The 23,308-nt window shown below is 39.9% G+C and overlaps 1 protein-coding gene across 1 annotated transcript in view; it reads right to left on the reverse strand.

Annotated features, from left to right (window-relative positions):
• The window catches only part of RPN2 (ribophorin II), a 61,311-nt gene that overhangs the window by 20,788 nt on the left and 17,215 nt on the right, over positions 1–23,308 (reverse strand). The window contains exons 5-9 of the mRNA XM_047068671.1: positions 18,425–18,500; positions 17,300–17,434; positions 14,661–14,837; positions 12,995–13,113; positions 10,287–10,392 (exon numbers count right to left, since the gene is read on the reverse strand). Coding sequence (XP_046924627.1) covers positions 10,287–10,392; positions 12,995–13,113; positions 14,661–14,837; positions 17,300–17,434; positions 18,425–18,500 — 613 coding nt within the window. The remainder of the gene's footprint in view (positions 1–10,286; positions 10,393–12,994; positions 13,114–14,660; positions 14,838–17,299; positions 17,435–18,424; positions 18,501–23,308) is intronic.

The raw sequence follows: 23,308 nt of genomic DNA on the forward strand, positions 1-23,308 counted from the left end.
TGAAAAAAAAAAAGAAAAGCACCACCCAATAAAGAGAATTGCAAAAATAACCATTCTTCCAGGGTGCCTGGGGGGGTGCTCAGTCAGTTAAAAATCTGACTCTTGGTTTTGGCTCAGGTCATGATCTCACAGTTAGTGAGTTCAAGCCCCACATGGGGCTTCATGCCAAAGGTGTGGAGTATGCTTGGGATTTTCTCTCTTTCCCTCTCTCTCTCAAAATAAATAAATAAACTTAAAAAAATAATCATTCTTCCTTTCAGCAGATGGATACATAGAGACAGATGTTTAAAGATTTATGTAAGGCTCCTCAATGTATCCTAATTATAGTGATAGAAAAGTCATCAACTTTTAGCTTTTTCCTTAGAACCCTGACTACAAACTTTCAACAGTAACATGGTCACTAAGGCCCGCTAATCAAGATTCAACTGTGTTTTAAAGACATTATAAGCATTCCCAGACAATACGCACACATGGATGACAAAAGGGCAGATTGCAGTGAACTCAAGTCATTTTGGGTTTGCTCTCAGCCCTAATTCTAAAAGGCTCCCTAAGTTAAAGGTTTCTTTGTTGCAGAGAAACACTGCAGGGCTGTTCTTAAATAGGGAACAGTTTAAAACAAGTCCTTCTGCTCCTAAAATCTTAATACAAATGAGTCTCTGGAAACACTGAAAAGAAAAGCGTTTTTATACTACTCTTTTAAAGCAAATTGAGAAATAAAAATTATCGTAACTTTTTTCAAAGCCATGTTGTAAAGAATTGAGTAAGATCCCTGTGGGTTAGCTGCTTCTTCCTTCAAACTAACACTTCAAGATTAGTTTTTATAATAGGAAAGGGACTTGTTTAGCCACTTTAAATGCAGCTAAGCCTGCTTTACATTGAATCATGCTAGTCTTTTCTTTGCCTGTACTGCATGCCACATACACCTCAAAAAATGTTTTAACGCCAGGAAATGTAGTCTTTCTGCTGAGAGTAATAACCCCCTTGTTTAGCTCATTACTGTCAAAAATGATGGTGCATTAGGGGCAATTAATGCTAATGACAGCTTCTAAAACCCATGTTTCCCTGACAGCAAGTCCAATGTCAATGAGGGCTATTACAGGCCTTCCACACCAAACCACCGTTAATGCACTCTGACCAATGTCAAGCGTCTCTCAGGAGAGGAAACAGGACCTGCTGACCCGCTCTGAGGTTCTAAGTGTGACTATTACTGAAATTACAAAGTAAAGTTGCGTATGTGACAGAGGTCAGAACGCACACACACGCGCACAGACACACACACGTACATATGCATGCATAAAGCTCTAACATAATGAAGGAGAGATTTTTTAATGCTCACTCCATCACCAGGAAGGAAAAGGACAGCAATGGCCTCAGTTGGGGCTTATTATCATTGCATGAGTAACAGCTATTAGCCATTTCTGCTATTTTGCACTTAAATAATTTTTCCAACAATCACAGAAACACTTGGACAAACGCCAGATTTGATGTTACAAAAAGCCAAGCTGTTAAGTAACCAAGACAGCATAGCATTGGTATAAAAATAAAAATATTGATTAATGGAATACGACTGCAACACTAGGTATTAACCCTTGCCTGTATGGTCAACTGATTTTTGATGGCAAGATGCAAGTGTGCCAAGACAATTCAATAGGGAAAGAATGGTCTTCAACAAATGGTGCTAGGATTTCCACATGCAAAAGAAGGAAGCTGGACCCCTACCTCACACCATGTACAAAAACTAAGTCAAAATTAATCAGACACCTAAATGTTAGAGTTAAAGCTATAAGAGGAGTAATCTTCATAACCTTGGATTAGGCAATGGTTTCTTAGATATGACACTCAATAGGATTTTTTTGGGGCGCCTGGGTGGCGCAGTCGGTTAAGCATCCGACTTCAGCCAGGTCACGATCTCGCGGTCCGTGAGTTCGAGCCCCGCGTCAGGCTCTGGGCTGATGGCTCAGAGCCTGGAGCCTGTTTCCGATTCTTTGTCTCCCTCTCTCTCTGCCCCTCCCCCATTCATGCTCTGTCTCTCTCTGTCCCAAAAATAAATAAACGTTGAAAGATATGACACTCAAAGCAGAAGCAGTGAAAGAAAAATAAAGAAACTGAACCTCATCAAAATTAAAACATTTTTTGCTTCAAAATCCAAAATCAACAAAGGGAAAAAACCTACAGACTGTGAGAAAATATTTGCAAATTATGTATTTGACAAGGGACTTGTATCCATAGTATAAAAAGAACTCTTAAAATTCAAGAATATATGGGCCCCTGGGTGGCTCAGTCAGTTGAGCATCCAACTCTTTTTTTTCAACGTTTATTTATTTTTGGGACAGAGAGAGACAGAGCATGAACGGGGGAGGGGCAGAGAGAGAGGGAGACACAGAATCGGAAACAGGCTCCAGGCTCTGAGCCATCAGCCCAGAGCCCAACACGGGGCTCGAACTCACGGACCGCGAGATCGTGACCTGAAGTCGGACGCTTAACCGACTGTGCCACCCAGGCGCCCCGAGCATCCAACTCTTAATTTTGGCTTAGGTCATGATCTCACGGTTTGTGAGACTGAGCCCTGTGTCGGGCTATGTGTTGACAGTGTGAAGCCTGCTTGTGATTCTCTCTGCCCATCCCCTGCTCTCCTGCGGGGATGCACATACATATGGTCCCCCTCCCTCTCTTAAAATAAAAAAATATATATACATACAAAAAAACCTCAAGAATATATAAAAAGATAATAATGTATCAAGAAGAGGAAATAAGAGGTATATACATTGGGACGGAAGAAATAAAAAGACAAAAAACAATTTCTTTTTAATGGGCAAAGGGTCATCTGTACAGACATTTCTCCAAAGAAGATATACAAATGGCCAATAAGCACATGAAAAAGCTGCTCAATATCATTAACCATCAGGGAAATGCAAACCAAAATCTCAGTGAGATACCACTTCATACCCACTTAGGAATGCCAGGATGAAAAGACAGATAATAACAAGTGTTGGTTAGGATGCAGAGAAATTGGAATCCTTATACATTACTAGTAGAAATGTAAAATAGTGCAGCTTCTTTGAAAAAGTTTGTCAGTTCCTCAAAAAGTTAAACATAGAGTTTATCATATGACCTAGTATTCCATTTGTAGGCATATACCTCAAAGAACTGAAAACAGATGTTCAAACAAATATGTGTACATGAATGTTTATAGCAACATCATTTTAAAAAGCCAAAAAAAGTGGAAAAGCTCCAAATGTCCATCAACTGATGAACGGATAAACAAAATGTGGTATATCCATACAATGGACTATTACTCAGCCATAAAAGGAATAAAGTACTCATACATGCTACAACATGAATTAACCTGAAAAATATGCTAATTAAAAAGGCCAGACACAAACAGCTATATATTGTATGATTCCATTTATATGAAATGTCCCAAATAAGCAAACCATGGAGACAAAAGTAGTAGCTGTTAGGACTAGAAGATCTATTCCTGTAGAATAAGGAATATCTACTATAGACGCAGGACTGCTTTCTGGGGGGACAAAAGTGTTCTGGAATTTGAAAGTGGTGTAAATATAAATAAATATCTGTAAATATACTAAAAACACTGAATTATAAATACTTTATTAGATATGTGAATTATATCCTCAAGAAAGCTGTCACCAAAAAAAAAAAAAAAAAAAAAAAAGGCCAAGCTACTTTGTATAGAATAAAAAGCTAACCCTTTGAAGATGAGTTACCATAGTTTTAAGGGCCCAGGAATGTAAGGAAATATTTTTATACCACTCCATCCTTTTCTTCTCGAATGGTCGGAAATGGAGAATAAGCACTCAAAAAATAAGATTTGGTTTCCACTCACAGGGAGTTCTCAGCCCAATGAAAAAGCAAACATATAAGCAAACAACGGTAATAGAATACAATAAGAACAATTATAGATAGGATATAAAATACTACAGCAACAAAAATAAACTTTAAGTAGATTGAAGTCCTAAATATAAAGGGGAAAAAACTTAAAAATTTGTAGAAGAAAATATTGCAGATTATCTTTTTGACCTTGGAGTTTTTTAAAGACACAAAAAGTATAAACAACATAAGCAAAAAGGCTTTTAAATTAGGCTTCACTGAAAATAACTTTTGTGCATCAAAAGATGCCATAAAGATAACACTGGGGAAGACATCTGATGCTTATAAGTAAAGCTTACTTTCCAGAATATAAATAGCTCCTAAAATTCAACAATAAAAAGACTAACAAACCAAAAGAAAAACAGACAAACAAGACAACAATTCACAGAAGAGGAAAACTAAAAGGCCAATAAACACAAGAAAAAAATGCTCAATCTCACTAGTAACCAAGGAAAAACATTAAAACAAGAAACCATTTTGGGGCACCCAGCTGGCTCAGTCACAAAAGCATACAACTCTTGATCTCAGGGTCATGAGTTCAAGCCCCATGATGGGTGTAGGGATTACTAAAAAAAATAAATAAAACCTTAAAAAACAACACACAAGACACCATTTCATATCCATCAGATTATCAAAAATTCATAATACCAAATATTGGTAAGAATATGAAGAAAAGAGCAATTTGGCAATATTTAATAAAGCTGGAAGACAAACACACTCTATGACTTCACTCCAGATAAATAAACAAAATGTGCACAAGGAAACGTACCAAGATGTTCACAGTAGCACTGTAATGGTGAAATCTAAATGTCCAATAGGAAAATGAATTAATAAAATCTACTTCATTCATAAAAGGAAGGCAATTACATGACAATTATCCACAGTTACGCATATAGCTCTAGTTCTACAGGTATAAGTGTAACTAACTGTCATATAATATTGAATGAGAACAAGTGCGTTGCAAAAGGATGCATACAATGGGGCGCCTGGGTGGCGCAGTCGGTTAAGCGTCCGACTTCAGCCAGGTCACGATCTCGCGGTCCGTGAGTTCGAGCCCCGCGTCAGGCTCTGGGCTGATGGCTCGGAGCCTGGAGCCTGTTTCCGATTCTGTGTCTCCCTCTCTCTCTGCCCCTTCCCCGTTCATGCTCTGTCTCTCTCTGTCCCAAAAATAAATAAAAACGTGGAAAAAAAAATTAAAAAAAAAAAAAAAAAAAAAAGGATGCATACAAGATAATGTATAAATTTTGAGAAGAGGCAAATCAATGCACTGTATTATTTAAAAATATGTACACGTGTGGGGCACCTGGGTGGCGCAGTCAGTTAAGCATCCGACTCTTGATCTCGGCTCAGGTCACGGTCTCACAGTTCACGGGTTCGGGTCCCGCATCAGGCTCTGCGCCGATGTTGCAGAGCCTGCTTGGGGCTCTGTCTCTACTTCTCTCTGACCCTTCCCCACTGTGCTCTCTCTCTCTTTCTCAAAATAAATAAACTTAAAAAAAATTGTTTCAAATATGTACATGTGTAGCAGAAATATAGAAGTTTCTTACCAAAACAAAAGGGAGAGAGTGGAGCAAATATAGCAAAATGGTAGGGTTTGAAGGAGATGAGTGGCTGAGAATGAGTGAAGGAGATGAGGTACATGAGAATTCACTAAATTATTTTCTGTTCTTTTCTGTATATTTGAAGTAGTCCATACTAAAAAATAAAAGTTTTCTGGGAGCACAGATGAAGGAGTAACATTTGAACTAGACTCCACAGGATGAGCAGTTCAGCATATGAGCAAGAGAGGGGAGGGGCATTTCTTATGCAGGCAGCAAGAGTTGAAACCCAAAGACATGTGCATGTAAAGTATATCTGAGGAGTAGTATGCAGTCAAGAGCAGCTAGCATTGAGGGGGTGGGGACGCACCCACACTGAAGCATATGCACGTGCCTTCTAAGCCATTCTCAGGAATCTAGACCTCACTCACAAGCAATGGGGAACCAAAGAACAATGATTTTATCATTCTAGTGGCACTTAGGGAAAATTAAATGAAAGAGGCAGAAATCTGAAGACAATGGAACTACAGTTGGCACTTAAACAACGAAGGGTGAGGAGTGCTGACTCCCACCCAGTACAGTTGAAGATCCATCTAGAACTTTAGACTCCCCCAAACCTTAACTACTAATAGCTTGCTGTTGACCAGAAGCCTTACTGATAACACAGTCGATAAACACTTATTTTGTATATTATAAATATTGTATAGTGTATTCTTACAGTAAAGCTAAAAATCAAGAAAATGTTATTAAGAAAACCATAAGAAAGAGAAAATACATTTATAGTACCGTATTGCTTTTGTCGAAAAAAAAAATCCACGTGTAAGTGGACCCCTGCATTTTAAACCCTCATTTGTTCAAGGGTCAGATGTAGTTAGAAACTCCCTTATCTACAGACAATATAGGGCTCTACCCAATTGAGAACACAGGGACTAAACAACCAAGAACTCATGCAAAAGACATTCAAAGGTGGAATCAACAGGACTTGGTGACTGACTGAAAGAAGTAGAAAGAAAGGAAGAGGTTAAGAATGACTGTGTCATATGGGTATGGCACTTAAGCTGGATATGTTGTTATCAAGACTGTAAAGGTAGAAGGAAGAAAAGGTTTCAGAGAGGAAAAAAAAAAGAAGGAAAGAAAGAAAAGTCTGCCTTTTAATGTGTTCAGTTGCAAATAGGGACCCTTAATGAGGGGAGCTAAAACTCATAAAGGTTCAAGGTGCACACTACAATAGCTTCTGTCCAACTACTGCGTTAGTAATGGACTGGGATCAGATGTCTCATGCTCAAAAAGGTCAGACATGAGGTGGAGAAAAGGGAGAGATGAGAGTTTCAGAAAGTATCTTCCTTTCTGACAAACTTTAAATATAAGTATTTAATCTACCTATGTTAAGTAATGCCCCAGTTTTGAAAAGGTCAAACTTTCTAGCTGCCTTGTCCTTTCATTTAAAAAAAGTGAGTGTCATAGGAACCAACTTGAGGAGCTTCCGAAAGGTCAAATCTGGGATAATGTGAGAAACAAAATAAATGATGACAGTAAGGTATCATAACCTACAGAGTAAAATAAAAATCCATGAGCCCAAAGTGTTATAAATAATTGAATAAATAAATGAAGACAGAGTCAGTCAGGGGAGGGATAGCTTTTTCTTGCAGAATTCTTTTTTTTTTTTTTTTTTTTTTTTTTAATTTTTTTTTTTTTTTTTTTCCAACGTTTATTTATTTTTGGGACAGAGAGAGACAGAACATGAACGGGGGAGGGGCAGAGAGAGAGGGAGACACAGAATCGGAAACAGGCTCCAGGCTCTGAGCCATCAGCCCAGAGCCCGACGCGGGGCTCAAACTCACGGACCGTGAGATCGTGACCTAGCTGAAGTCGGACGCTTAACCGACTGCGCCACCCAGGCGCCCCGCAGAATTCTAATTAATAAATGTAGAAACAGTGAAAAAAAGAGAAAATCACCTTTGGGCAGACAACACATGAATAATGGTTGCAAGCTAGACCATCAGGATACTTGCAGACTCAATTATAAAGCAGAAAAACAGCAACTTTACAGTAGAGACACCTAACAGACACCACTGAAACTAAGTGATCAAGGTTAACATCACCAGCAGTGAGACATATCAATATCATATACTTCCTAAGATGCACTGAGAGGGACAGAGTTTCACTTTTGGAGTATTCTTGCAAAAAATAAATTTAATTTTGAGGAAACTCAGACAAACCCAAAGTGAGAGCCATTCTATGAACTAACTAGAGTACTCTTCAAAAGTGCCAAAGTCATGAAAGAAACTATCCTAAATTAGAGGAAGCTAAAGGAACATGTCCCTAGGTAGAATCCTGGATCAGAAGAGGGACATTAGTAGGATAACTAGTGGAATTTGAGTTACAGTCTACAGATTACTTAATAGCATTGTATCAGTGTTAATTTCCTGATTATTATCTGGATAGTAATTACTGATATATTACAGTTATACAAGACGCTAACATTTGGGGAAGCTGGGTAAAGGACATTTTTTATACTACTATACTTGGCTAAGTCGCACAAAGCATCAGAGAAATGAGGAATAGTTTTCCATCCTTAAAAACTAAAAACTTTAGGGGTGCCTGGGTGGCTCAGTTGGTTGAGTGTCTGACTTTGGCTCAGGTCATGATTTCGTGGTTCATGGGTTCGAGCCCCACATCAGGCTCTGGGCTGACAGCTCAGAGCCTGGAGCCTGCTTCAGATTCTGTGTCTCCCTCTCTCTCTACCCCTCCCCTGTTCACACTCTGTGTCTCTCTCTCTCAAAAATAAATAAACATTAAAAAAATTTTTTTAAACTCAAAAAACTAAAAACTGTATACTTTATATTTTTGCAACTTCGAAATTATTTCAAGATGGAAAAAAATGAAAAAGTATAATTTAAAAAAGTGAGGAATGCCTGGCTGGCTTAGTCAGTGGAGTATGTGACCTGTGACCTTGGGGTCATGAGTTCAAGCTCCATGTTGGGCATAGAGTTTACTTAAAAAAATAAAAATAAATTTAAAGAAAAGTGAGTGGGAAATGATACTTGAATAGTGAAGAAAAGAGTGATCACAAACAGCACATATTCAATTACTCAAAGAAAGGCACAGGGCCACTCCAAATTCCCCGTCATCCAACAGAATAAATGACAATATAAGCAAGTAGATGCAGCAAAGACACAGTGACAAAAACATTGAGAAGTGACAGCTGAAAGGAGAAAGTAATATCATAAAAAGGCCAGCTGCTGGAGCTGCACACAGCTCTGCAGGCTCTATGCCAGCTGTATCTTCACCAGAGAACGCTAACCAAACTATTGTGCAGGGAATCCACCCAAGTACAGGCTGGGTGACCTTGGACAAGTTACTCTACCCCTTTGAGCTGCATCTGTGAAATGAAGATGGCTCCACCCATGCCTTAGGGTTGTCAGAAGACTAAAATAATGTAAGCAAAAGCATAAAGACCTATGCTTCTCATGTCAAAGGACTTCAATAAAGGGTTTGTACAGATGATTCTAATTCAGAATAAGAAAAGGTTAAACCATATCCCATAGTTTAAGAAAGTAGGAAAATGTAGGGGCTTCCAACTTTAGTTCAGGTCACGAGTTCCAAGACCCGCCTTGGGCTCTGTGCTAACAGCTCAGAGCCTGGAGCTGCTTCGGATTCTGTGTCTCCCTCTATCTCTCTGTCACCCCAACTTGTGCACTCTCTCAAAAATACATAAATAAACATTTAAAAAATGTATTTAAAAAAAAGAAAAAAGAAAATGTATAATTCATCTTAAATAAACTTCTGTGAAACAGGTTGAAATGAAAGCCACAGTGCCTAAAGGGGTATACTTGAATTAGCTGGGAAAACCACCAATGTGAAGTACCTCCTTCCCAAGGTATCAGATAAATGAGGCATAGTTTTCCATCTTTAAAACTGCTTTGGGGGGCGCCTGGGTGGCGCAGTCGGTTAAGCGTCCGACTTCAGCCAGGTCACGATCTCGTGGTCCGTGAGTTTGAGCCCCACGTCGGGCTCTGGGCTGATGGCTCAGAGCCTGGAGCCTGTTTCCGATTCTGTGTCTCCCTCTCTCTCTGCCCCTCCCCTGTTCATGCTCTGTCTCTCTCTGTCCCAAAAATAAATAAACGTTGAAAAAAAAAATTTAAAACTGCTTTGGGGGGTGCCTGGGTGGCTCAGTCGGTTAAGCGTCTGACTTTGGCTCAGGTCATGATGTCACAGTTTGTGAGTTCGAGCCCCTCATCAGGCTCTGTGCTGACAGCTTAGAGCCTGGAGCCTGCTTTGAATTGTGTCTCCCTCTCTCTCTGCTCCTCCCCTGCTCAGTCTCTCTCTCTCTCTTTCAAAAATAAATAAAAAACATTAAAAAAAAATTTTTTTAACTGCTTCAGATCTTCAACACAACTAGAGGCAGCTAAACATCTGAAACACAATTCATTATGAAACTTACTGACATTCTTTTGTACTTTACCCAGATAGCCTTGCTACAGTGTGTTGTCACTTGATGATTTTCATCACCTAATTTAGCATCAAGCACTTTTCTAAACCTATCAAGACCTACCATGTAAAACATTACAAGAATATTTATGTCTCAGTGACGTTATGGGTGGTTTTTATTTTTCTGTTTCCTAAATTTTATGTAAGATAGTAACACTAAATTATAATAGAAAATGAGTAATTTATAAACAAAACCCACTATGATCAACATCTTGGAGAAGTCTGTCAAACAGCATAGTTTAAACCTACCCTTCTCTTAACATATTCACATTAACTTGGTAGTAAAGTGAGGTCAATATTAATTAATGCTGCGTGCCCACTTGGTCATTTCATTGGATTTAATGGGGACGAAAGAAAAGCACTCACCTCTACACTATTTGCAATATAACGGTTGTCACCTTCAACTTTGACAGAGAAGTCATAATAACCACTGGAAAATTTGACATTCATGAAGTTTAGTTCAAAAACATCCCTGTTAAAAATGACAGCAGGGTTAGCAAGAACTCACACAGCAAAGCCATGAATGTACCAAATGGGCCACATGCCGCCCTCCTTGAGACCATCCAGGGCTACACCACTTCACCTTTTAGCTTCCCACCCCAGTTGGGCAACCTCCTGCTCAATCACGGAATATGGTGTGGGGAAAACTTGAGACCAATCTCAAATGACCTCCTCTTTCAAGGGGCGTCTGGGTGGCTCAGTCAGTGGAGCGACTGACTCTTGATTTCGGCTCAGGTCATGATCCCAAAGTCGTGGGATTAAGCCCCACATCAGGCTCTGGGCTGAGTGTGGAAGCTGCTCAAGATCCTCTCTCTCTCCCTCTGCCCCTCTTCCCTGCCTGCACTCTCTTCTCTCTCTAAAATAAAAAATAAATAATAAATAAAATAAAATGACCTCCTCTTTCAAGATTCTAAAGTCCCTTTTTTCCCTTTGTTTCCTCCTCTCAGCTCCTAAAACCCACCTCCTTTGGGTAGACTTCCACAATTAAATGCAAAACAGTCTACAGTATGAAACCTATTATGTTTAAAAAAAAGAAAGAGAGTAGAAATGTTCAAAAAGCTGGATGCAGAGCAGTATAATCGTAGGTAATTTTATGTATTATTTCTACTTTCCTATGTTTTGTGAATTTCCTTAAAATGGCATATCTTACTTTTATAAAAATATCAGTAACTTTTATTTTAAAGGGGGAAAAAGGTAGAGAATTCTTAACTCTAATTACATAGCAAAATCCCCAATGTCTTTTACCATTGCGCTCACCATTCCTAAAAAATTTTTGCTTTTTAATTTCACATATTGCCTGTGTATTTTTTTTTTCTTTTTCTTTTTTTTTTTTTTTTTAATTTTTTTTTTTCTTTCAACGTTTATTTATCTTTGGGACAGAGAGAGACAGAGCATGAACGGGGGAGGGGCAGAGAGAGAGGGAGACACAGAATCGGAAACAGGCTCCAGGCTCTGAGCCATCAGCACAGAGCCCGACGCGGGGCTCGAACTCACGGACCGCGAGATCGTGACCTGGCTGAAGTCGGACGCTTAACCGACTGCGCCACCCAGGCGCCCCCAGCCTGTGTATTTTTATCACGGTCTAAAAAATGCATATTCTCGGGGCACCTGGCTGGCCCAATCTATAGAGGATATGTATGACTCTTGATCTCAGGGTTGGGAGTTAGAGCCCCACGTTGGGCCTAGAGCTTCCTTAAAAGAAAAAAAGAAATGAATATTCCCGATCTCATTAGCTTACTAATTTAACACTTAACAAAGTCTCTTATAAAAATTGATCCTTAATTCTTTTAAAATTTATCTAACAATATACAGCCATTACAAATAAGACTAAAGAAGAATATTTAATCCTATCGGGGAAATGTTCATGACATATTGTTATAGACAAAACATAATCCTTATTCAGTTAAAAATATATTTATTTGCAGGGCACTTGGGTGGCTCAGTCAGTTGAGCATCCGATTTTGGCTCAGGTCATCATCTCACAGCTTGTAAGTTTAAGCCCCACATGGGGCTCACTGCTGTCAGCACAGAGCCTGCTTTGGATCCTCTGTCCCCCTCTCTCTACCCCTCCCCCGCTTATGCTCTCCCAAAAATAAATATTTAAATATTTAAAATATTTAAAAAAACATGTACATACACACACACACATATATATACATGGACACATATACGAATGGCTTTGTATATACATATACATATACATACATATATATATATATATATATATATATATATATATATACACACACACACACACACACACACACCTATTTGCATAGAAAAAAGGTTGACCAGGGGCGCCTGGGTGGCGCAGTCGGTTAAGCGTCCGACTTCAGCCAGGTCACGATCTCGCAGTCTGTGAGTTCGAGCCCCGCGTCAGGCTCTGGGCTGATGGCTCGGAGCCTGGAGCCTGTTTCCGATTCTGTGTCTCCCTCTCTCTGCCCCTCCCCCGTTCATGCTGTGTTTCTCTCTGTCCCAAAAATAAATAAAAAACGTTGAAAAAAAAAAAAATTTAAAAAAAAAAAAAAAAAGAAAAAAGGTTGACCAAAAAAGACAACAAAATGTGAACAGTAGTTACCTCTAGATGGTAGAATTATGGGCAATTTTTGTTTTTTGTGTTTTTCCATATTTTTACTACAATAAATATGTATTACTTACACATCAGAAAAAAATTAAATATTAAATTTAAAACCAGCTACTTACATCACAATGACAAGACAGAGACAACTAGAAATAGATAGGGAAGGAAACAATAAAACTAAAGCACAATTCTTCTAGTTGGCTTTTTTTTTTAAGTTTATTTACTTATTTTTTTAGTAATGTCTACACCTAACATAGGGCTTGAACTCATAACCCCAAAATTAAGATTCCCATGCTCTACCAACTAAGCCAGCCAGGTACCCCTCTTTTGGTTTTAAAAATCCTTTTCTTCTATGACTGTAGGATTTTGATATCAGTAAGTCAAATTTACCTAACCATGGGGGCATTTTGTAATATCCATATTAATTTGGGTTATATTGGCTACAGACAAAACAAGTCTATTGGTGCCCTGCAAAAATAAAATCAGCACTTACCCTACAGGGGTAAAAGAAGTCTTCTGGAGGACAGTGGCTCTGGAAGCAACAGATTTAGCATGTTCTAGTTTCACAGTGGCCTGAGTCAGAGGCTGAGACAGAACATTGGTGACCTGCAACTAGAAATAAATTCGAAAATTATCTGTAGCAACAAAGACTGAAGGAGTACAAAATTTCATTTCTGGGGTACTTTATCCATAGGAAGCCAGCTCTGCAGGGGAAAAAACACCTCATTGCAGGACATCTTCACTGACTCTGGTCTACAGTCTATCAGAAATCAAACACAGGAAACACAAGGAGATTGGTAATGGGATAGATTATAGAATATTAGAGGTAGGGAGGATATTAAAGATGACCTTGTCTAATAATCTCGTTCTTCAGGTGAGGATAGGCTCTTTACATACACCCCCCCTTTATTGATCATCTGAAATAAACAGCACCATCTCTACTTTACAGATGAAGAAGCTGAGGCCAGTTAAGTGGTTGGTCTAAGACTCAACCTCAAGCCTATCAAGCTACGAAACCAATACTACTTTGTTCTCTTAGCCGCCCACTCACAACTCATGGTGAACTATGTTAATCAGGCTATTTCTCACACTAGCCTTTGCTGAGGGCGTGTGGGTGTAAGCAGGGAGAGGAGAGGTGGTTTTGAAGGAAAGGGCACTTCCTCAGGAGAGCATCTGGAGAGGCCACCAGGGTAGAACTGATGCAACTGTCCTGTGTGGAACCCCCATGTTTAGGCATAAATAAAATGCTAATTTCTTATGAAGATCTTAGCTTACCACGGATTTCCAAACAACAGCAACAAAAGCCCCATTTGAGATGACAACTCTATGCATATTCAAGATCTGTACATTTACTCAGAGATTCAGGCAGCATAAAAGTTCAGAGAGTCAGCATGAGCAGTCTATGCTTGCTGCTAAGTGAGAAGGAGGGCTGTGCTACGAAGAGGCAGAAAGACATACTGTCAACAGCAGGAGGAAGAGACCTGGTGTTAACAACTTCAAGCACCAGAATTACTGGGAAATTTAAAAAGTGGTCTTTAAATAACATAGTTAGAAAGTTCTGGTACTGGAAAATGCCTTTTAGAAGTAAGCCTTCTCAGGGTGCCTGGATGGCTCAGTCAGTTAAACGTCGGTCTTCACTCAGGTCATGATCTCACAGTTCATGGGTTCAAGCCCCATGTCAGGCTCTGTGCTGACAGCTCAGAGCCTGGAGCCTGCTTCAGATTCTGTGTCTCCTTCTCTCTCTGCCCCTCCCCTGCTCATTCTCTCTCTCTCTCTCTCAAAGATAAATAAATGTTGAAAAAAAAAATTTTAATTCAAAAAAATAAATAAATAAAGCAAGCTTTCTCTATACACCTGGTGTTACAAACCCTAAAATGCAATTTTCTTGCATTTAATTTCTTGAAAGCCTTACTGTTTAAAATCCTCCGAGGGGAGGGGAGAGCTTTTTTTGGATGGAGTTGAAGGGTTCTGTGACTAGTTCACCCAGGGGTCATGTCCCCAGTTTCAGGCTAAGGGAAATGAGCCTTGCTCTACATTTAATGGGTGTGTCCAGGGGTGGGGCGGGGGGGGGTGGTGGTGGTGGGTTACGGCCAGGTTTCTGAAAGCCTTACACTGGAAACAGCAAGAAGAGTGACACAGTTTGGACGTGGAAGCCATACCCGAAGGATAGCCTGCTCGTGAGTGTCAGAAGGAGAGCCCTCGGGCACAACCACAACTGGCACATGGTAGCGATTTTGAGAGAGTGCAGCAGCAGCAGAGGCCACGCTGAAGGCTTCTGAGAGTGACTCGAAGTTCTTCTTGCTAAAGATTGCATTCATTAGTTGGATGACCTGATCCTGAAAGAAAAGAGAAATGCAGCTTGAGATCCTCCTCCGGCAGGAAGGTGGGAGAGCCACCCCTCGTTCCCCACTAGCTGAAGTCATTCTCTATCTGCTTCTTGGTGTTCACAAGGAGGATCTTTCAGCCATTAATCCAAACTGACCGAGAAGGTGAAAAGCAAATGTTAAGATTAAAACCTGGGACGCCTGGGTGGCTTGGTCGGTTAGGCGTCCGACTTCGGCTCAGGTCATGATCTCACGGTCCGTGAGTTCGAGCCCCGCATCAGGCTCTGTGCTGACAGCTCAGAGCCTGGAGCCTGTTTCCGATTCTGTGTCTCCCTCTCTCTCTGCCCCTCCCCTGTTCATGCTCTGTCTCTCTCTGTCTCAAAAATAAACGTTAAAAAAAAAAATTTTTTTTAAAAGATTAAAATCTGATTTGGTTGTTTTTTTCCATCTTCTGGTTCAAACTGAAATTGACACATTTATTTGTCAACCTTTTATTGAATGCTTACTGTACAAATGCAAGATAACTACTGAGATATGAAAGTATATGACAAAATACATACAACAGTAACCTTATGTTCCAGGTTACCATATGTGCCATGCACTGTAACAGGTGCTTGACATGCATGAACTCAAATCTTGATTAAAACCCTGAAAAGATCGATATTATCAATGTTTTTCAAATGAGGAAAGTGAGGCTAAAGAAGGTTAAGTAAGTCCTACAAGTTGTAACAGGAGGAAAAAAAAAAAAAAAAACGACCCAAATTTATATGGAAGTCTATTTGTCCCGAGTCCTTCCAGAATAAAATATGTTCTTTCCTGATTCTTCTCACTCTCTGAGCTAAGCCAACTTCTCTCCCTAACCCCCTCTGGGCAGTACACTGGGGCTAAGTTTGAATTCATAAGACCAAACCTTATAACCAACATATACATTAGAAACAAACTAAAATAACTTTCCATTAAGAACTAATGGGCTGTTTAGAGGAGAAAAGTGAAAGCAGTTTTTTAAAAATGTGGAACCTAAAAGGCATTATTAAAATTCTGGAGGCTGTGTGCTTAAGAGGAAACATTTTTCACTTCAATCAGTTTTGTTTTTTAAAATCTACAATCTAACAAAAGAGCTCCCTTGTTCCCGACAGTGTTATTCACAGTCGACATGAAATAATTTTCTTTAATTGTACCAATTACATTTTTCCATCACTAGGCTGTTGACATGTTAAAATGGAGGACTGTTCACCAGAATGGTTATGTCAAAAGCAGTGACAGCAAAATTACTCCAGCCAAAATACCTGGTGAATAGAAGCTTGGGAATAAAGCAAGAAAAAGTTTAAGTTGTATATGTAGTATATTGCCAATTCATCTACTCTGCTGTGTACAGGAGAGTTCCTTAATGATTTGTACCATAAGACCCACATTCCTGCACTTTCACCCGTCATAGAAATTAAGAGAGTATGGGATCTCCAGACCTTCTACACTTAGGGTAAACAAAAGACAACAGAAGAATGCTAACACATGAATAAATTATTAGGTCATATCCTCCAGAGAAAATATAAAATTAATTCAAATTACCCAATGCAGATAAGTATTTACTATTTACTTGAAGAAACTCAGCACAGAACTCAAAATGCTTAAAAGAAATGAAAGTTCTAACTTGGAACCCAGATCTCTTCTCCTAAAATGAAAACAACAGCATCTTGTATTTTAAATCCTGTAGTTAAGGGTTGGTAACCTTCTCACAAACAAGGGGTACAAAGAGGGCCCAACTCAAAAAAGATTTCCCACACACATTCCCGCCGAAGGTTCTTGCAGGTTAACCAGTTCCTCTTGAAAAAAACAAACAAACAAAGAAAAAAGAAGAATTAACTCTTGGTAGATGTCTGTAGAAACATATGCCTCTCAGAAAACTATGTCAATCGGCAAAGATTAGCTAAGATTTAGCCATTTAGCCACTGCTGAGGCTGAGGTGGGAGGCAGAAGAGGCAGTTTTGCAGTACAGGAACAAGAAAGCTGGACATCCATTTCATAACACATGGGAAGGAGAGAGCCTGTAGCATGGGGAGACCTGGTTTAGAGGCATCTCTCCCACCTATTATCTGTGTGTCCTCACACATGTCACGTTGCCACTCTAGAGAGGGACCAAATCTGACTGAGCATATTACTCACAGATTTCCTATGGTGATCAAATGAGCCACACATAAAAATGCTTTATAAACTGTTAAGTGTTGTGAGAAAAAAAAAAAACAATAAAAAATTAAAATAACGCAAGCGTGACAATTTGTTTACATGTCCATCCCACTGACAACCAGTTTCTTGAGGACAGGCATTACATCTTTCTGTTTCTCATTTTCAATGCCTAACTCAAGACACTGGGTGACTACGTCCCGAGGCTAACTACACAGCCCCCTCTGAAAAAAGCTGTTCTTAGCAGATAAAGTCAACAACCCCTTTGGCTTTCATGCTTGAGAATTATCAGGTACCTCCTTAATGGATGGCTCAGTCCCCACGTGGTCCATGAGCTTGTAAGTGGCAGCCACGAATAATGCTGTTGTTTCCAGTCCTTCTTCAAACTGGAGATACACACCTCCCAGTTCATCCAGGCGAGCAACAAGATCCTGTCACAACAAAATGGACACATGTTGGAAGTCAAGTGGTAACAGAAACAAGATGAACAAACCTGTCGCCCCGAGCAGACAGTTTTGAGAAATCACACTCCAAATCTGAAGAACACCTCTGACATTTAGCACTTTCTCAATTAAGATGCTTAGGCACAGAGTGAAGAATATCACACAGGCATCTGAAGAGAACAGTATCTGCTGCAGCCCTGGGAGTGTTCCTTCCCTGACCCCTATACTCAAGCCTAAGCCCTGCTCTGGGCAGAGGGCCAGTGGGCCAGGCCGCAGTGCACCCAGGAAGCATCGTGACACAGGCGGATCCCATGGCCATCCTTTTGGATACAACCTACAGAGCAGAGCATTTCTCTTATTCAATGCTCTAAAGGATGAACAGAGACATATACCTCTTCTGGGCAATATGAGGGGGCAGCTAATGTGCCCACACTGGGTGGGGCACCCAGTGATGACACTGTGTGGACTGCCTGTCATCACTGACTATGCAGTCCATGAGAGTAGGCTCTGAGCAGCAGGAGGTCCTAGGTAAAGGAAAGGATGGAGTAATAAAAACACAGTGACCACTTGCTGAGCACTTATTATGTACTAGGGACTTGAGAACCTCACTTGTTCCTACAACCCCATACAAGGAATTGAGGCTCAGACATTAAAAATTTGCCTGAGATTACAAAGTAATGAGTAGCATTAAAAAATATCTGAATTTGAGGTTTGTTAGGCTCTAAAATCTGTGGACTATGAACCTATACCTACAAAAGGCTGCAAAAGTAGTCTGTTGCCTTATTGATGGTGTAGCTATCCTACCTGAACAAATATCTCCTAGGACATATTGCTCTGATACAAAGAACATAAGTGTGCCATGGATATGAAAAGAAATGTAACTGGCCAAAATAAACCATGCATGTCTCTCTGCAAGACTCTTCTAAAGGGTTTCAAAGACAGGAGCTGCGAAATTCATTTGGCAAAATAAATTCACACCTCAATCTCCTCCACAATGCTCCTCAAGTCAGCCTGCTGGGACAGGTGGGATGCTGTCTGCAGAGCCTGGACCGTTCTGGAAGATAAAGAGTACAACCCCAATGAATGGCAAATCTCCGTTTATCTACTCACTCTTTCCTATATTGGGACACTTTCAAGAATACCCCTCTCCTGTTCTTTACAAGTATAACACAGTCTCAGTCTTTAAGGAACTTAATCATAATCCAGTTGGGAAAGGACATCATATTACAAAGATCATAACAGCAAGAGAAGGCAGTCCAGGCAACATGACCTGAAATAAGTACCGTGGGCACAGGGAAGAGAGGGAGCACAGGTTCACTCTCCTCTGAAAATATGTTTTGCTCCTAGTGTCATCACACACAGAACACTGAGACTAAGACTTACTTAGTTTTAAAAGAGATACGCTCTTCAGGAGAACAGAATTGAATTCAACCAAGCTGTATGTTGTACAAGAAACTGTGCTAGGCAGAACTTAGCTGCCTGTTAACTTTCTACTTTTCTTACTCTAAGACCAAAGAATATTATAGAATCTACATATGCAGATTGTTGGGTAGAATTTGGAGCAAACCAGATGAATGTGTTATAAACAAGAAGGCTTCAGGAAACACATGTTGAATGTTCAATACTTGTGCTATCATCACCCTGCTGGGAGACCTGAAAGTCACTTAATCCTTCAGGCATTAAATAAGATAAAAGGAATTCAGTTCTGAAACCAGAATGTATTCCCTTTTTCTTTTCCTACCATTTATTTCTGATTATAAAAGTACATATTTGTCAGAACTTCAAGCAATACATTACTAAAGAAGAAAGTTAAAATTCCTATAATACCTACTCCTAAAAGATAATTGTTCTCCAACTTATTTTTAGTTTAATGATACGTTGTAGACAACTTTCCACATGAGTACATATAAATGTACTTCATTCTTATTAACCATGACATAGTACGTACTGTTTAGATGTACCAGAATTTACTCAATCTCCAGGTGATAAACATTTATGTTGTCCTAAGTCATACAATGCTGTAACAGATAGCCCTTACTCATCTCTCTAAATATTTTTAAATTGAAGTGAAATTTACATTAGAAAACTAACCATTTGAAAAGTGAACAATTCAGTGGTATTTAGTATGTATCTCGCAATGTTGTACAATCACTACTTCTGTCTAGTTCCAAAACATTCCCATCAGTCTAAAAGATAACCCCGTACCCATTAAGCACTTGCTTCCCAGCTTAATGGGCACAGCCCCTGGTAAACGCCAATCTGCATCTGTCTCTATGGATTTACCTATTCTGGATATTTCATGTAAATGGAATCAGATAACATGTAACCTGTATTTGGTTCCTTATACTTTCCCTTAGCATGTTTTCAGGGCTCACTTATGTTGTAGCATGTATCAGTACTTCATTGTTTTTATGCCTTATTCATGTAGTTTTATCCACTCATGAATATATTCCTGTAAGACAAACTTTCAAGGCAGAATGTGAAAGGTATGTATGCATAAGATTTTTTTATTAGATTCTATTCTCTTAGTGCAGATAACCTGGAAAATATAAATGCTGCTTTTCTAGAATGCATAAAGCTGAGGACCCCTGGTGGTTAAGCCACTGCTACTCAACCCCAGAATAGTTACCTATTTCCCAAGACACGACTGGGCCTTTATATAAAACCACCATTTATCAATCAGGTCAATGTGTTGGGGAATGTAGAGAGAGAATTTATCTGCTTTCATTGAGATCATAACAATTTAGATTCCCTCTATGGAAAATTAATTCCATTAAGATGACAAGTTGGAAAATAGGGGAGTTACAGTCCATGGACAGGAAAGCCCCAGAGTATTCAATGACTCCCATGGGATCTTTGTTGTTAAAAAGCACTAGAGAAAACGAAACCTGAATTTCCAAACAAGATAAAATCCCACATCTGCCCGTGATAAATGCTGAGGCCAGAAAAGGTTGCTAAGACAGCCAAGAAAGAACTTTTCAATTAAGGTATCATTTTTCTCTTCTTTAGAACGAGTGAGTGTCATGCTGGTAACAACTTCAGAAGTTTTTAGACTGAAATTAATCCACTTAGCTTTTGAAAAGTTTTGTCACTGGCTTTAATTACTTATTCCCCAGTCAGCAATTTCTTTCCCTCTGAAGTACTTTTTCAAACACTAAGAAAGCCGATCTTGTCTTGCTAATATACAGCAAATGATTTAAAGAAATTAGGTTATAGGACACCACAATGGCATCTTTTCAGATGGTTCCTTCAAACCTACAATTTTTTTTTCTCCATTCTAGACAAGTTTATGAACATTCATATCCTAGAATAAGTCCACTTAAATGTAGATGACCCATTTACAAGTCCTAATTTAGATCCAATTTCCTTACACAGGGCAAGTCAGTAGTAATGTTATATAAGGCACCCTGCCAGTTTGATCTTCACAATAACCCTATGAGACAGATACCGCTCTCTCTGTTTTACATATGAAAACACTGAGGTTTAAGGGGGTTGAAGCTCTTGGTGTTGGTCACAAAGATATTAAGTAGAAGAGTCTGGATTTGAACATAGTTCTCCTCGATCCCAAGCACATGCTCTTTCTACCTGCACGCTTTCTACAAGAAAACAGAAACATCAAAGTACAATTTCAGCCTTTATAAACTCTTTGTTGGGCACCTCCCATGCACCATGCTGTGTGCACACCACAAATAAAGAAGCTTACAATCTAAAAGAGAAAGAACTACAGAAAACCGAGGAAGTAACCAGCTTCCTAAGAAAGAGACTAAGAAGGAAATGCTCTAGAGAAGGAGCTTTTGGTGCAAGCCCACTAAGAACTGAGCACTGCAAGAGCTCCTTCACATGCATTATCTCATTTAATCCTGACATTTATTCTATGATGTAAGGATTATTGGGCTCATTTTATAGATGCGGCTCAGGGAAGTTAGTAACTAACCCAAAGTCAGAGCAAGAAAGGAACAGAGCTGGTGTTCAAAGTATAACCATATAACCAAGTATAACTGACTCCAAAATAGATGTACTTTCTTTGTATTTTTTCCTGTTCTGGGATTTTGAGGAGGGAAACTTTCTTTTTTGCTTGGAGGGAAAAGGAAAGTTTTGCTGTAGAAGATGGCACCAGACTGAGGCACTGATGACAGGGATATCTGGACATGATACTATGGATCTCACTGGGGATCCCTGGGGATTTCTCCCAAGGGATTATGAGAGGAGATCAAAATAATGTGACCTGAAAGCAAAGGACTGCAGGGCCAAGCACTGGACAAAGTGTGTACAAGACGTCAGCCCTGGGAAAAGTAGCCCCAAAGTCACTGATTACTTACTGACCGTGTGCAAATGAACAGGGTGTGAGTGAGAGAGAATGTCAACTGACTGTGAGCCCTGCCCTTAACAAAATTTCAAGTTTAAAAACATTTTGATCTTACCCCCTCCCCACAAAAACAAACAAACAAACAAAAAACCCAAAAATCTGGGAAACAACTGAACTATCTGCAATAGGGAACTGGTGTCACCAACATCTTGCTAAACAAATAACAAGAGGCCAGGTGCTCCCCCTCCTTTCAGGGGTTGCAACTGAATGGGGGACAAATACAAAACAAAAAATACATGTACTGTTATAAGTGGGGAATTTCAGTGTTAAAGAAAAAAACTACACATAGAATCACTTTTAACTTTAATAAATATCCTGGGCGCCCTGGTTTCGGTTCAGGTCATGATCTCATGGTTTCGTGTGTTCGAGCTCCACACAGGGCTCTGTGCTGACAGGGCAGAGCCTGCTCGGGATTCTCTCTCTCTCTCTCTCTCTCTCTCTCTCTCTCTCTCTCTCTCTCTCTCTCTTCCTCTCTCCCTCCCCCCCCCCCGCCCTTTCTCTGTTTCTCTCCTGCTCACGTTGTCTCTGTCTCTCTCAAAAATAAGTAAATAAACTTTAAAATGCATTTCCCTAATCAGGGCACCTAGGTGGCTCAGTCGGTTAAGTGTCCAACTTTGGCTCAGGTCATGATCTCACAGTTCATGAGTTCAAGTCCCGAGTCGAGCTCTATGCTGACAGCTCAAAGCCCGGAGCCAGCTTCGGATTCTGTGTCTCCCTCTCTCTCTGCCGTCCCTCCCTCGTTCGCACTCTGTCTCTGTCTCTCTCAAAAATAAACATGAAAAAAAATTTTTAAATGCATTTCACTAATGACAAAAAAAAAGTTTAGTAAACATCCTCAAGTCCGTTAAAACATTAATTTATAATAAACAGGAAAGTTGCTCAGAGTTCCTTTCCTATAAGTGCTTCTCCTTCACCTAAGCTTTTGCAGAGTAGTAGAGTCTGATTCCTAGAATGCTCTCTCCTCTGAGCACACACTTCTCCCAGCAGATGTTGTCTGTCACAGCTTCAAGGGATCCTATAAGCCCTCCTCCAGTGCAGGGCCTCCACTGCCAACAGCTCACTGTGCCCAAGCCAAACCTCAACAAAGATGCACGTGGCTTGTTGGCCTCACTTTCCCTCGGTTATCTCCTCCCCTGCTTCAGCCTCTAACCTCAAAAGCAATTCTCTTTTTTTAATTTTTTATTTTAAAAAAATTTTTTAATGTTTGTTTATTTACTTACTTTTGAGAGAGAGTGAGCACAAGTAGGGGAGGGACACAGACAGAGAGGGAGACACAGAATCCGAAGCAGGCTCCAGGCTCCGAGCTGTCAGCACAGAGTCTGATGTGGGGCTTGAACTCACAAACTCAGATCATGACCTGAACTGAAGTCGGACACTTAACCGACTGAGCCACCCAGGTGCCCCTGAAGCAATTCTGTCTTTATATGGCAGTGTGTTTATATTCTGACTCAGTATCTTGAGGAACACGGTGTCCAGATGAGTCCACCAAGACAGGG

Source organism: Lynx rufus, unplaced genomic scaffold (assembly GCF_022079265.1).
Source record: "Lynx rufus isolate CCGP_SWC_20201006 ecotype Redwood Valley unplaced genomic scaffold, mLynRuf1.p SCAF_8, whole genome shotgun sequence".
In the NCBI taxonomy this organism is placed as follows: domain Eukaryota; kingdom Metazoa; phylum Chordata; class Mammalia; order Carnivora; family Felidae; genus Lynx; species Lynx rufus.